The following is a 14,691-nucleotide window of genomic DNA, read 5'->3' on the forward strand; positions in this document are numbered from 1 at the left end:
TTGCTTCGAGTGCTGATAGAATATTATCTGAATATACTCGCAATTAGGGTTGCTCAACAAAACCTAGTTCTATTTACATACTTACTTGTTTTTTCTAGGATGTTATTATATTATGCTTCTTTTTCTATATTAATAATATTTTTAGAATTAAATAAGTTTTTGAAATTTATTATTCCGATCCAGTCCAACAGACCAAAGACCCGGGTCCAAACGTCCGGCCGACTCAACGGTTTACCGAACCCGAGCTTGGGAGGTGACCCGAACGTCACCCCCCTCTCCCGCGTGAACCTGGACAGCTGGAAAGAAAACTTCCAAGATAGAGGGTCTATCCGTGTGGGACCCACTCCAGGACAGACTATATAAAGGGAAGACCCTACCCTTCTCCAGAGGTACGTCAGCTAACCTTAACCTTAATAGCCGCCTCTTGTATGGACATTGACTTGAGCGTTAGAGTCCTTCCAGGTGGCCCCACCTCATCCTCCCCTCGTCTGGGCGGAGGAGTCATTCACCGGAGCTCTCCAACACCCATCTCACAGTCACCCACACCTTCATTGCCTCTAGATCCAACCCGTTCGATACCCCGAGCCACTGAACATTGGCGCTGTCTGTGGGAAGAGGAGGAAGTGTGTGAGGGGGAGGGAACTCGCTTGATGAGCAGGATAGCCTCGATGACCTCCTCTCGTGAGCGCACGAGAACCCCCTCTCGTAAAAATGACCTTCCTTCCAGCTCCCATGAAAGGCGCCCTTTCGGGGGTACGAGTGATGACAACGCAAAGATTATGCAGGAATTACGCAACCGAGTGCAAAATCTCAAGAGGGAGCTAGCCGCCAAGGATCGCTACCGACCCAGCCCGAGCCTTTCCCGTACCCGAACTCCCCAAGGAGATCGAAAGCTTGGGGAAGAAGCCCTCGGAGGAACCGTACCAGGCGTAGAGCTGACGCTCAACCTCCCTCGACCCATGATGGGTCGGAGGGCCAAGGCGAAAATAGAAAGAGTCCGAGAAGGCGACGAGACCCCATAATCATGGGAGCAACCCCTTTTCACCCCTCCATCCTCAAGGTTCGGCTGCCGAAACACTTCGACAAGCCAACGGATATGAGATATGATGGAACCCAGGACCCTCAGGAACACCTGACGGCCTTTGAGGCCAGGATGAACCTCGAGGGTATTGGTGATGCGGTGAGGTATCGTGCTTTTTCTGTGACCTTGGCAGGACCGGCAATTTGGTGGTTCAATGCGCTTCCTCAAGGGTTCATTACGACCTTCTCGGACATAACTCACAGCTTTTTAGCACAGTTCACCACACACATTGCCAAAGCTAAGCACCCTATTAACCTTTTAGGGGTCACCCAAAGAGCCGGGGAGCCGACTAGGAAGTTCCTCGATAGATTCAACGACGAGTGCCTAGAAATTGACGGCTTGACCGACTTAGTGGCCAGCCTATGCCTGATGAACGATTTGTTAAATGAAGACTTCAGAAAGAACCTTACTACCAAGCCCGTGTGGACAATACAAGACATCCAGAACGTGGCCAGAGAGTACATTAATGATGAGGAGGTTCGCCAGGTGGTGGTGTCCAATAAGCGACAACAGGCCAACCCTCCCCCCCGTCAACCCGGGCACGAGGAAAGGTCGAAAGAACCCTCCAAGGACGGAGGATCAGCTAAACCTTTCAAGCCTTTCCCTCGAGTTGGAAAGTTCTCAAACTATACCTCTCTTACGGCCCCAATCGTGGAAGTCTACCAGTAGATCGCTAACAAGGGTATCTTGTTGAAGCCCCCAATAACTGAAAGACAAAACAAGCGGGAACAAGAGCTTGTACTATGACTACCACAAAGTTTTTTACCATAAATCCAGGATTGTTTTGATCTAAAGGACGCCTTGGAGAAAGCCATCCGCGATGGCAAGCTGACTAAGTTTTCCCAGTTCATAAGGGAGCCTAGGCAAAGGGGGCACGAACGTTTCAAGGATGATCAAGACCTGGCCATGAAGCTGAGACAAGGGGCTAGCGAATACGTAGACAATGCCCTCACTGTGGTCAACATCGTGGTTGGGAGAAACGCGCCCCTCAGATCAAGGTCCGCTACCAAAAAGGACACCAGAGTCTTGGCCGTATCATCAGGGAGCCATAGGCCCCCGTCCAGGGAACTTCCGAGAATATCATTTGGGCCAGAAGACCAGTGGTTTCATGACATCCCGAAAAACCCCCTGTGGTGATCATGGCAAGAATCGGAACGGCCTTGGTCAAGCGGATCCTCGTGGACACTGGAGCTAACTCCAATATCATATTCAAGAACGTGTTCGATGCCCTAGGACTCTGAGAGACTGACTTAAAAACCCATCAATATGGGATCATAGGTCTAGGAGACAACTTTATAAAACCTGACGGGATAGTCACCCTCCCGGTTTGTATCGGGGGAGGAGAAGGAAAGAGGTCGATAATGGCGGAATTTGTAGTCTTGAGGGACTCCACAGCTTACAACGTTATCCTGGGGAGGAAGACGATTAATGAGTTCTCCGCTGTGATATGCGCCAAGTTTCTTATTATGAAGTTTGTTACTAACAACAGGTCCGTTGGATCCCTCAGGGGAGACCTAGAAATGGCGGTTGCATGTGACAACGCCAGCCTCTCCTTGAGAAAGAAATCGAAGGAAGCATCTGGGGTATTTCTGGCCGACTTAGACACCAGAGTGGACGACAAGCCGAGGCTCGAGCCCGAGTGAGATTTGGAGAAGTTCTGGGTCGGGGACACAGAGGAAAAATTCACCTATGTGAATAGGAACCTCCCCCAAAACCTGAAAGAACCCCTCATGAAGGCGGCTGGACCCCAGCCGACATGCTCGGAGTGGACATCGACTTCATGTCTCATCGGCTTGCCGTAAATCCAGATGCCAAGCCCATTGCTCAGAGGCGAAGGAAGATGTCCTAAGAGAGAGCTAATGAGGTGGCCAAGCAGAAAGCCAGCCTGTTAGAAGCTGGGTTTATCAGGGAACTTGAATACTTGACGTGGTTGTCGAATGTAGTCATTGTCAAAAAAGCCAATGAGAAATGGAGAATGTGTGTCGATTATTTGGACCTCAACAAGGCGTGTCCCAAGGACTCATTTCCTTTCCCAAACATCGATGTCCTAGTAGATGCGATAGTAAGATATCAATTCCTGAGCTTCATGGATGCGTACTCTGGATATAACCAGATACCGATGTACCGACCTGACAAGGAAAAATGGCAATCATAACGCCAGGGGCACTTAATGCTACAGGAGGATGCCGTTCGAACTGAAGAACACAGGAGCGACCTACCAGAGGCTAATGAACAAAGTGTTTAACGATCTCATCGGGAGGTTGGTTGAAGTCTACGTCGACGACATCTTAGTGAAAACCAGCCAACCAGAGGACCTAGTCGGCGACCTAGAGATCGTCTTCATGTCTCTTTGTAGGCATAATATGAGACTCAACCCCTCAAATGCGCCTTTGCTATGGAGGCTGGGAAGTTTCTCGGCTTCACGATAACCCAAAGGGGGGGTTGAGGCCAACCCAGACAAGTGCGAAGCCATTCTGTGAATGATAAGCCTAGGAAGCATTAAAGACGTGCAGAGATTAGTTGGAAGGCTCACGGCCCTATCCCGTTTCCTCGGTGCATCAGCAGCCAAAGCTCTCCCCTTTTTCAATCTCATGAGGAAAGGGATAGCCTTCGAATGGACCCCAGCCTGTGAAGAAGCCTTCAACCATTTCAAGAAGATACTTTCGACCCCACCAGTCCTGGGCAAGCCCAAAAATGGTGAGATGCTGTTCTTGTACTTGGCAGTGACAGACAAGGCCTTGGCGGCCATCATCGTCCGAGAAGAGGACAAGGCCCAACAACTGGTTTATTTCGTTAGCAAAGCGCTACAAGATGCAGAACTAAGGCATACCAAGCTAGAAAAGCTGGTTTATGCACTTCTGACCTCGTCTCGAAGGATGAGGCAGTACTTCCAGGGGCACCAGATCATCGTGAGAACTGACCAAGCCATTCGCCAAATCCTACAAAAGCCCGATCTGATGGGACTAATGATGACTTGGGCAGTCGAGCTATCCCAATACGATTTGCAATATGAGCCTAGGCATGCAATCAAGGCTCAGGCAATAACGGATTTCCTAGTAGAGGTAACTGGGGACCCCCATGAGAACCCAGACATACGGTCGAAGCTCGATGTTGACGGAGCCTCCAACAAAGCATTCGGGAGAGCAAGGATAATCCTCGAAAGCTCAAATGGGGTGGTTTACGAGCAGTCTATTAAGTTCGAATTTTCGGTCTCCAACAACCAGGCGTAGTACGAGGCTGTGATAGCAGGCCTACTCTTGGTGAAAGAAGTCGGGGTAATGTGGGTTGAGGTAAACAACGATTCTCAAATCGTGGGACCTACCAGGCTAGAAACTCCTTGTTACAAAAGTATTTGAAAAGGGTAAAAAATTTAAGTGAGGATTTTGAGGAGGTCGTGGTGTAGCATGTCCTAAGAGAAAGGAACGCACGGCCGACCTCCTATCAAAGCTGGCGAGCACGAAGCTAGGGTCGGAAAATCGATCTTTGATTCAGGAGCTGATAAAGGAGCCCATGGTGACCCTGTGTGTGACCCAAGTAGTGAACACCCCCTCGTAGATTAACCCAATTCTTAGCTTCTTGGAAGTCGGTAAACTCCCCCGAGGACGAGAAGACGGCAAAGATGATAAGAAGGGAAGCGGCTAAGTATGTGACAATACAAGGCCAGTTGTTCAAGCGTGGCCCCTGCTAAAATGCCTACACCCCAACCAGATGGGCTATATCCTGAGCGAAGTCCATGAAGGATGTTGTGGCCATCACATCGGCGGAAAGCCCTTGGCCAGGAAGCTCGTTAGAGCTGGTTACTATTGGCCCTCGATAATGTCGGATGCCCAAGAATTTGTGAAGAGATGCAAGAAATGCCAAGAAAATGCCAGGTTCTACGGAACTCCAGTAGCGGAGTTGAGCTTACTAATGCCCCCCCGACCTTTCTGTTAGTGGGGAGTTGACCTACTAGGGCCCTTCCCGATACGCCCTGGACAGGTAAAATACCCGATCATGGCCATTGCCTACTATACCAAGTGGATCGAGGCAGAGCCACTAGCTAGTATATCATCGGCAAACTGCCAAAAATTCATATAGAGACAAGTAATCTCCAGGTTCAAAATCCCAGCGGTCGTGATATCGAATAACAGGATGCAATTCACCGATAAGAAGTTTGGTGAGTTCTTTTTCGACTTGGGCATAAAGCAGAGGTTTTTGTCAATAGAGCACCCACAGACCAACAGTTAGGTAGAAGCAGCAAACAAAGTCATCCTCCAAGGCCTCAAGAAGTGACTTGACCAGAAGAAGGGGGCATGGGCAGACGAACTCGCTCTAGTCTTGTGGTCCTACAGGACGACGCCACAATCCTCTATTGGGGAGACACCTTTCCGGATCACCTATGAAGTCGATGTGATTATCCCTGTGGAAATAAGGGAGCCGAGCCCACAGCTGCTCCTTGGTGGAGCTGAGGAAGTAGTAGATAAGGACCTGATCGATGGACTAGGGAGATGGCTCATTTATCAGAAACAGCGCTGAAATTGAGAGTGGCCCTAAGGTACAATGCCAGGGTACTAAAGAGGAGTTTTGAATCAAACGACTTGGTTTTACGACGTAGCAACGTAGGCCTACCGACCCTAGGAGAGGGAAAACTGGCAGCCAACTGGGAAAGCCCGTACATAATAAGAGAGGTAGTCATCAATGGAGCTTACAAGTTAGACCGACTAGACGGGAGAGAGTTGCCCAGGACGTGGAATGTGGCAAACCTGAAGAGGTTCTACTCGTAAAGGCCAACAACACAAGACCTGGCGACCAATCAGGCCCCCGATGTAGCTATTTCATTTTAGTCTTCACTTGTTCTATCCTACTTGAGTTGTTATCTATTCCACTATGTTAAACTTTTACTTGTTCTTATGTTCATTCCCGACTTACCACTTCTAATGTGCGTTCAATTCGATTATTAATGTTTTACTATCTGCTCAATTACGACGTCACGAGACCTCGAGACAGATAACCTCGGGAGCTAATGAAATTGTAACCATTATTCAATGGCTATCGAAGTCAATGTCATACAATATGAACGGTTAAGACTAAAAGCCTCAAGTCAGCTAGACAAATAATCATTCGACAAATAAAACGGTAAACAGTTTACAAAACTATCAACATGTCCAAAACATACAAAATAAAGGACCACAACGACTAAAGAGATTACAAATGTTCACAAGTCATTTTCTCAGGATAGCTACAATTTGGCCATCCTTAATGGTCTTGAAGGCACCAATCGCAGAGACATCGAAGTCGAGTGCCAACAGCTTTATTTGGGCCTTAATCACCTCCTCGGCGCCATATATGGCATTTTGAGCATTCTTCACGGTCTCCTTATTATTCTTCTTCTTCAGAATGGCAGCCTTAGCCTTGGCGGTGTCTGCCGATGAGACGGTGTCAGCATGCTTCTTTTCCAAGTCGGTCACCTTGGTCTCTGCTGCTTCTGCTCGGCCCCGAGTAGCGTTTAGCTGGCTCTCCAAGGTGAGCTCCCGCTTAGTGAGCCGAGCAATCGTCTTATCAGAGACCTTTACCTTCTCCTCAGATGCCGTCAACTGGGTCTTCACTGACTCAACCTCAGCCTTGAGCTTGTCCAGAACCCGGAAGGCCGCTTGGAGCTTGCTATCCAGGGACTCGGCCTTGGCCAAGACGGGCTCCACCTTTCTCGCTATTGCGGCAGCCCAGAGCTAGGTGTCTTATACCCACTTAGCTTGAAAAGCGAGCTCCCCACCGTGGAAGAACTCCTCGGTACCCGGCAGGAGCGGAACGTCAATAAAAGTCCCAGTGCCGAAGTTCCTTTCCATTACGGTGAGGACCCCTTCCGGGCTAAAAGCTGATTTCCTCCTTTTAGGGTTATCAAGGATGGTGACCTCGGGACCCATCTCCTCCTCCAAAACCTCCTTCATTCGAGGGATCACACCAGCGCTTGAGCTGGCGATCTCCCCTTGACGAGGCTGTGATTGAACCTCTGGAGTTGGAGAAGTCAGAGCATCAGCTGTGGGAGTGGCAGAACTGTCATCACTATTCCCATGGAGGATTTGGGCCATCAAGTTCTCGAGACCAACCTGCTCGGCAGCCATGGACACTAAAACAAGGAAATAAACAAGTTAACCAAGTAAACAAATCGAGCGAAAAAAGCACAAAGTGATGGCTACCTGACAACTTACTATATAGCTCCTACCCTTCTAAAGGTAGCTAGAAGGGTTGCCGACCTTCGGCGGGCTGTACCTTGAAGTATTTTTCCTTGAAGTCATGGAACGAATCCTCAAACAACCCGAAGATCCGTCTACCCTGAACAGCCCGAAAAGACATATACCATTTTTTATGCCTTCCTTCTTTTGAAAGGTTGGTTAATAGGAAGAAGTAAAGAAAAACTCTCACGGAAACTGGCAGCTCCAAGTACTCACATACCATCTCAAAGCACCGGATGGAAGCCCAGCTGTTCGGGTGTAACTGGGATGGTGCCACGTCTTATTGGTTCAGGAGGGAGATGATGAAGGGGGAGAATGGGATCCGAACCCCCAAGTTGGTGAACATAGGCTTATACACCCAAAGCCAGTCGACAATTTGGGGGGTATTGATGTTTAACTGACAGATACGATCTCGGTCCGCAGGAATAAAAACATCATAGTGGTCCTCCTCGGGACCCCATCCACAAAGAAGGTTGGAGTTACGGAACTTGTCAAGCTCCTCAAGGGTTATTCGGGAGGGCGTATCTTTTACATCCGAGGTGACCCAAGCGTAACGGTCCACAGGAACTCTCGGGATGGGTTGCTGCGCCATACCTTTAATGATGCCACCACTTAAAGTCAGACCATGTGGTCGGAAACTCGGGAGATATAGAACTAAGCTACAACCTACTGTACACTAATCTACAATTAATAGCTAACAAAAGAAAACAATATGCCTAATCGTAACCTCCTCAGAATCTATCTAGCAGCAACGAAACCCAAAACAAAGCAGTTAAATACAACTTAAATAACTAAAGAAGGAAGCGACAGTAACAGCAATAACAAAAAGCAGGATTGATCCACTGACAGTAAAGGAAAATAATGCTTACTAGGAAATGAGGAATGGAGAATGGCAAATTCCAAGAAAACGCAATTGAGCGAGAACGAATTGGAGCGTCTGAGTTTGGGAGAATCAGGAAAAGGAAGGAAGAGGAAGCAGTAGTGAACGCAGGAGTAATGGAAAGTGATAGAAGTTTGAAACGTGAAAAGGGAAGAAGAAGCATGAAAATTGAAAGGTAGCTGACACTGAGAAGCGCAAAAGGCAGAAGCAAAATAGACTTTTCACCCAGGTTTTGAATCAGTCATAATGGGCATTACTTGCCCATCACAAAAAATGAGGTGGCAATTGACGTCTCCCAAGAACGGACGAAGGCTACTCGCGTGTAGGGGCCACGCCCCTATCATGAGCGGCCGACCCGTTGAGAACCACATCAAAGGGGGGGGTTGAGAAGAACGTGCCAACCACGGTGCTCAAGACCATAGTTGGCACGTTGGGAGCACTGTTCCAGCCCAGCCCAACAGACCAAAGACCCGGGTCCGAACATTCGGCCGACCCGACGGTTAACCGAACCCAAGCCGATAGGTGACCCGAACGTCACCCCCCCTCCGCGTGAACCTGGACAACTGGAAAGGAAACTTTCAGGAAAGAGGACCTATCCATGTGGGATCCACTCCAGGACAGACTATATAAGGGGAGGGCTCTATTCTTCCCCAGAGGTATGTCACCTAACCCTAACCCTAATAGCCGCATCTTGTACGGACACTGACTTTAGCGTTGGAGTCCTTGCAGGTAGCCCTACCTTATCCTCCACCCGTTAGACCAGAGGAGTCATTCACCGGAGCTCTCCAGTACCCATCTCCCAGTCATCCACACCTTCACTTCCTCCCGATCCGACCCATTTGATACCCGAACCATCAAACATTTATAAAATACCCATGTTTAGTATTAGTTCAATAAAATTTAAAAGGTGTCTGTTTTTACTTTTTAGTATTGGTCCTTGATCATGATCACAACAACACTACATCATAGGTATATTTTAAAAGGTACTATCCAAGATAGGGATGGCAAAAAAATTTCGCAAAGCGAATATCCACAATGGAGATTAACTAACGGAGACACACAAAATTTCAATGAAATGGGAATACGTCCCTGCGAATAAATAGACATGGGGATGAGGACAGAGGTACCCTCTCCATGCATACCCGTTAAATTCCTACTAAGAATAAAGTTACTAAAATATCGTCATTTATGTATATTGATATTTTTTATTGTGTTTCTTTTAATGTGTGTTAGATATTTTATATATATATGTGGATTATATTAAATTTGTCTTTGGATTGTGTTTCAATATATTAAATTTAGTTGAATTGCATTGGATTATATTATGATTTTATGTTGATTTTTAAAAAAAAAATAGAGACTAACATCCAAGGTATCCGCCTTTCCCGCATAGAGAAATAAACGGAGACCCATGATGAAAATAGAGCAGAGATGGGAGACATTTTTCTAAATGAAAATGGGGGATGGAGGAAGAATACCCGCCCTCATGGATATCTATTGACATCCCTAATCCAACTACAAAAGATAATGAATGCTTCACTGTCCAAAACTATATCATTTCCATGCTCATTTGACAGCAATGGAACATACACCACTGTAAATAACGAAATACATGAGAACTCTGTTTCATTTCACATTATCTATTGATGTAAGGATATATACAAATACATTGTTTACTATCGTAGAGGACCTAATTAGTATTTTTTCCTTCAAAGAATAATTAGTTTTAGGTCAAAATTCTCGAGAATCTAATTATCACTTAACTCCTTTTTTTGGACATGTTCAATATTACACCACTTAAACTCATGGTTTTAAGAACTGAATCAAACTGTTTAGTTCGACTCAGTTGACCAAGAAACTACCATGAAGCTTCAAGGTAAAAATTGCTTGGCAGTAAATTGGTCAAAAACCGTAAAAATCAGTTAAAAAATCGATTAACTAGTCGAATTGATGTCCTTTTTACCAGGTAACGATTTAATATAATAAATTAAGATTAGGTGATTTTGGTTCCTAAGGTTTATGACAAAAATTTTATTCCTCCACAACCTTTTTATGCATTCGAATTCGTCCCTACTGTCCAACTTAGTTTAAAATCGTCATTTTTCTATTTTTGGACAAACATACGCTCCTTCTTTCCACTCACCTTCATTGGCTCCAAAATTCACCGCCATCCCCCCTTCCCTGACTTCTTCCAATTCACCACTCTCCTCTCTCGCCTCTCCTCCACCCCACGCCTCTCCCGCTTCGCCCTCCAACAACCTTCCACAAGCGCAACCTTGCTGCCATCATCCACTTCCTCTGTGATGCTCACCATTTCGATGAAGTCCACAACACCTTCTCCCTCTTCCTTTTCTCTAGCTTCCTCCCTGACCACTGCACCTCCAACATTCTCCTCTCCTGCTTCCTTCCCTTTTAAACCCTGCACCGAACCTGGGCTTGTGCCCTTTCTTTGATCCAAGCTAACCACGTCTTTGTTCCCTCCATTGTCATCTATCACTGCTTAATGGATTATTTTTGTAGGTTCAGTCAACTCCCAACAACAACAACAACAACAACAACAACAACAACACAACATTCATATTTTCTTTTTTGAAACAAACAAAGAAAGAAAAAATTAGGCAAACTTGGAGGAAGAAAGAGGAGAAGGGGAGAGTTGGGCAATGACAGGGATGGAATCCTCTACCACTATCACTGGTTGGTTCACTTGAAGCTTGGCGGCACGTTCTTTACCGCTGGCCCATCTTAATCAAAGCTCGTAGGGAGTGCATGAGGGAGTAGGGGAAGCAGAGCAGGAGCGAGAGGAAGAGAGGGAAAGAAGTCAGGGGAGTGAGATGGTGAAATGGTGAGGTGAGAGTGAGACGATGACATTTTGAGGAGATCGTGATAGGTGGAGTGAGGGTATAATTGTCTGAAGGACAAATTTAAAACTAAAATGAACGTTAGGGACAAATTCAAATGCAAAAAAAGGGGTAAATATATTTCGGTCTACACCTTAGGGAGCAAAATGATAAACTCCATTTTTAGGGTTTATGTTGTGCTTAATTTAGAGGATTTTATCAACTTTTCTCACATTTATTCAATGAAATGGCATGGTTTCATGATTTTCTCCTAATTTGTTCTTGAGAGTGAAAACATGCTTTTTAGGCCCTTAATTGCTAATTTTAATTCACCTTTGATTCCACTAGATGCCTTGATGTGTTTGTTAGTGAATTTAGGTTGAAAAGGCTAGGAATGGATCAAAGGAGTGAAGAGAAAAGCATGCAAAGTGGAGAATTCATGGAAAATCAAGAATTTGGGGTGCATGCAACGACGCGCACGTGTGAAATTGAAGTCGCATGGCGATGTGTACGCGTGGGAAGTAAAACATCAATCGACGCGTACGTGTGACCCATGCGTATGCGTTGATTCTCGCACGTGACCTCATTAAAGTGAAAACGCTGGGGACAATTTCTGCGCTTTCCAGGCCCAGATCCAACTTAATTTCTGAGGCTATTACATGCAAAATTCAAGAGGGGAGAAGATACACACACACTTTAGCTTAGATGTAGGATTCTAGAGAGAGAGGCTCTCTTCTCTCTCTAGATTAGGGTTCTTAGTTTTATTTCCATTTTAGATCTAGATCTACTTCTTCTTTTGCTTTAATTTTCCTTTTTATCTCTACTTGTTCTAACTTTTTACTTTTCTTGTTCATTTTAGTTTATGAGCTCTTATGTAGATCCCCTTTTCCTTTCAATGCAATTTGTGATTTCCTTGTCTTCTCATAATTGCTTTGGTTTTCTATTGTTGATCTCTTGCTTTTGTAGTTATAGTTTTCTTTAATTCTTGCAATTTATGTTGTCTACTTTGGTTGCCTTCTATGTGTTTGATGAATTGTTTCTTTTAGTCATGAGTTAGATTTTTCTCCTCTTGGCTTAGGTTGAGTAATTGGTGACTCTTGAGTTATCGAACTCTTTTGTTGATTGATAATTGGAAGTTGCTAATTAACTTGAATGCCACTAAAGCTAGTCTTTCGTTATGATTTGACTAGGACTTGTGGAATTAAGTTAATTCATCCACTTGACTTTCCTTCATAGTTAGAGGTTAACTAAGTGAGAGCAATGGACAATTCTTGTGACAATTGATGATGATAATGAGGATAGGACTTCTAGTTCTCATTCCTTGCCAAGAGCTTTCTTAGTAGTTAGTTTATTTCTTTTGCAATTTACATTTCTTGCTCCTTATCTCAAAAATCCCAAAATATACTTTCATAACCAATAACGAAGCACTTTATTGCAATTCTTAAGGAGCACGACCCGAGATTTAAATACTTCGGTTATTATTTTTATTGGGGTTTGTACTTGTGACAACCAAAATTTTTGATTGAGGAGGATTGTTTGTTGGTTTAGAGCTATGCTTACAACGAGATTTCATTTGTGAAATTCTTTACCGACACAACAATTTTCCCTTCATCACAAAATCGCACTTAACCCAATAAATTACAAAAAATTAATTTTTAAAAGAATTATATATTTTATGCATAAATGTATTATTTTACTATGTATGATTCAACCTTGATTAAGTCTTGATTGAATTTTTGAACCTTTAATTCCATCGGTTCAATTTTTTTAACCTTACATTACAAAAAAAAACGCTAAATACCGCTGGATATTAGTGGCGAATTCACCGACAGATTTGCTTAAAATTTGACAATAAATTCGTCGGATAAAAAATTACTGTCGGATTTGATTTTTTGACGGTAAATTCGCCGGTAATATTTGGAGGAAAAAAGAAAAATTGGCACGATCATTACCGTCGGATAAATCCATCAGTAAAGCTCAATTAATGGAATGTTGCATTTTAGTCACGCGCAAAATTTGCCCTGAATTCGAATAGCATGCCCTTTCCCCTCATTTTGAAAGATCCTCTCTCTCTCTCTTTTCTCTCCCCCTCTCAGACTCTCATAGCGGAAAAACTCCTCCCTCTTCTCCGCTGTGCACCCTGACTCGTATCCCGCGATGGCTTGACCCTTTTATCTCCCTCCCTCATCCTTGAAGCGCTTCTCTCTCTGTCCTCTACCACGGCGCCACGCACCAGCAACTGCTGTCATTCTCCATCCACCAACAGCCGCTGTCGTCCTCCACGCACAACAATAGCACGCACTAGATGTAATCGTCCTCCACACATAGCAATACCTCCCTCCACGCCGTCATCCTCAAGAATGGAGCCTCCGTGTCAGGTTGGTTCCTGATTGTTGTTGATTATTATTCTTTTATTTCTTCACCGATGGCTTCTGCTATTTTTTTTGAAATTGTTAGTGACGATTTAGTTTTTTTTTTAATTCTATTTTGATGATTCTAAGTTTAAAATTTTGTTTATGATTCTAATTTTTAATTCTGTTATGATGATTTTGTGTTTCAAAATCTGTGTTTATTATTCTGATTTTTAATTTTATTTTTATGATTCTATTTTAAAATTCTTTGATAATTATGCAGTTTGATATTAGTTCAAGTGAGAACATTTGCGACATAGAAGGAGCAATAGAACCTGGTATTTCTCTTTCGAATGAATCTGCAAGTGTAAGATCCCCAATTGCATTGTTCTGATTTCTGTTATGGTGTTATTTGAGTTAATTAGTTGATTGTTATTAATTCTCTGAGTTAATCTTAACTTGTTTATTTTTTGTCTTATTAGTTTAGAAATTATTAAATTTAAATATTTAAAATTATATATTAAATTTTTAAACAATTATTAAAAAATTTAAATATTAACTTTACCACTGAATTTACCGAAAAAAATTTGACGGTAAAAATTACCGGCGAAAATTTTTCGAAGATAATTAATGGCGGACGAAAAAATCTGCCGTTAAATAATTATGGGCGAAATTTATATCGACGCTAAATCCAACAGTAAACATATTACTAAACGAATTTTTTTTTATAAATCCATCAATAAATCTGACCGTATCCGACAAATTTCTTATGGTGTTAACACACATGTTAAAACACACACAGTAATTTTGGCTATCTTCTAATAACCTAGCAATCGTGTTTGTCATCATAAATATTTTATTATCAATTCTCTAAACTTAACTAAAATAAGTAATAAAAAATATCATTACAAAATATGTATGATTTTTAAATTTTGGCATATTAATAAATTCAATTTTGTTTAACATGCATTTTATCCAAATACATAAATTAACATTATATTGTACCGAACTTTTAAAATAACATAAAAAAAGCAATAAATTAAAAATATAATTAAGGATTGAATTGAAATCATCATATATTATGGGGATAAATATTAGTTATTCTTGAAGATTAATATTTTTTTCTTCTCATGTTAAGTGTATATAAAAAATCGGTCATTTATATAGAATATATGTGAAATATGAAATATAAATAAAAAAAAACATAAATAATATATATATTAATACATAAATAAATAGTAATCGATTTTTGTTGTCCATGTAATATTTTTGTTTTAACTTCAAGTTATTAAATACTAGGGGTGTTTGCGGTGCAGTTTGAATCAGTTTTGAG

At 43.2% G+C, this 14,691-nt stretch overlaps 1 protein-coding gene across 1 annotated transcript; it reads left to right on the forward strand.

The window, feature by feature from the left end:
* Positions 1–1,024: 1,024 nt before the first annotated feature.
* Positions 1,025–2,218, forward strand: LOC107494726 (uncharacterized). The gene is made up of 2 exons (XM_016115762.1): positions 1,025–1,738; positions 1,859–2,218. Exons 1-2 carry the CDS (start codon positions 1,025–1,027, stop codon positions 2,216–2,218), a joined length of 1,074 nt encoding a protein of 357 aa, XP_015971248.1.
* The last annotated feature ends 12,473 nt before the right edge of the window (positions 2,219–14,691 follow it).

The sequence above is a fragment of the Arachis duranensis genome, chromosome 6 (genome assembly GCF_000817695.3).
Source record: "Arachis duranensis cultivar V14167 chromosome 6, aradu.V14167.gnm2.J7QH, whole genome shotgun sequence".
NCBI classification, from domain to species: Eukaryota; Viridiplantae; Streptophyta; class Magnoliopsida; order Fabales; family Fabaceae; genus Arachis; species Arachis duranensis.

What these genes read in the sequence shown, in the direction of transcription:
- LOC107494726 (XM_016115762.1), top strand. Translation starts at nt 1,025, where the DNA reads ATGGGAGCAACCCCTTTTCACCCCTCCATCCTCAAGGTTCGGCTGCCG. An exon ending in TTACGGCCCCAATCGTGGAA is followed by an intron (nt 1,739 to 1,858) that starts GTCTACCAGTAG and finishes CCATAAATCCAG; the next exon opens with GATTGTTTTGATCTAAAGGA.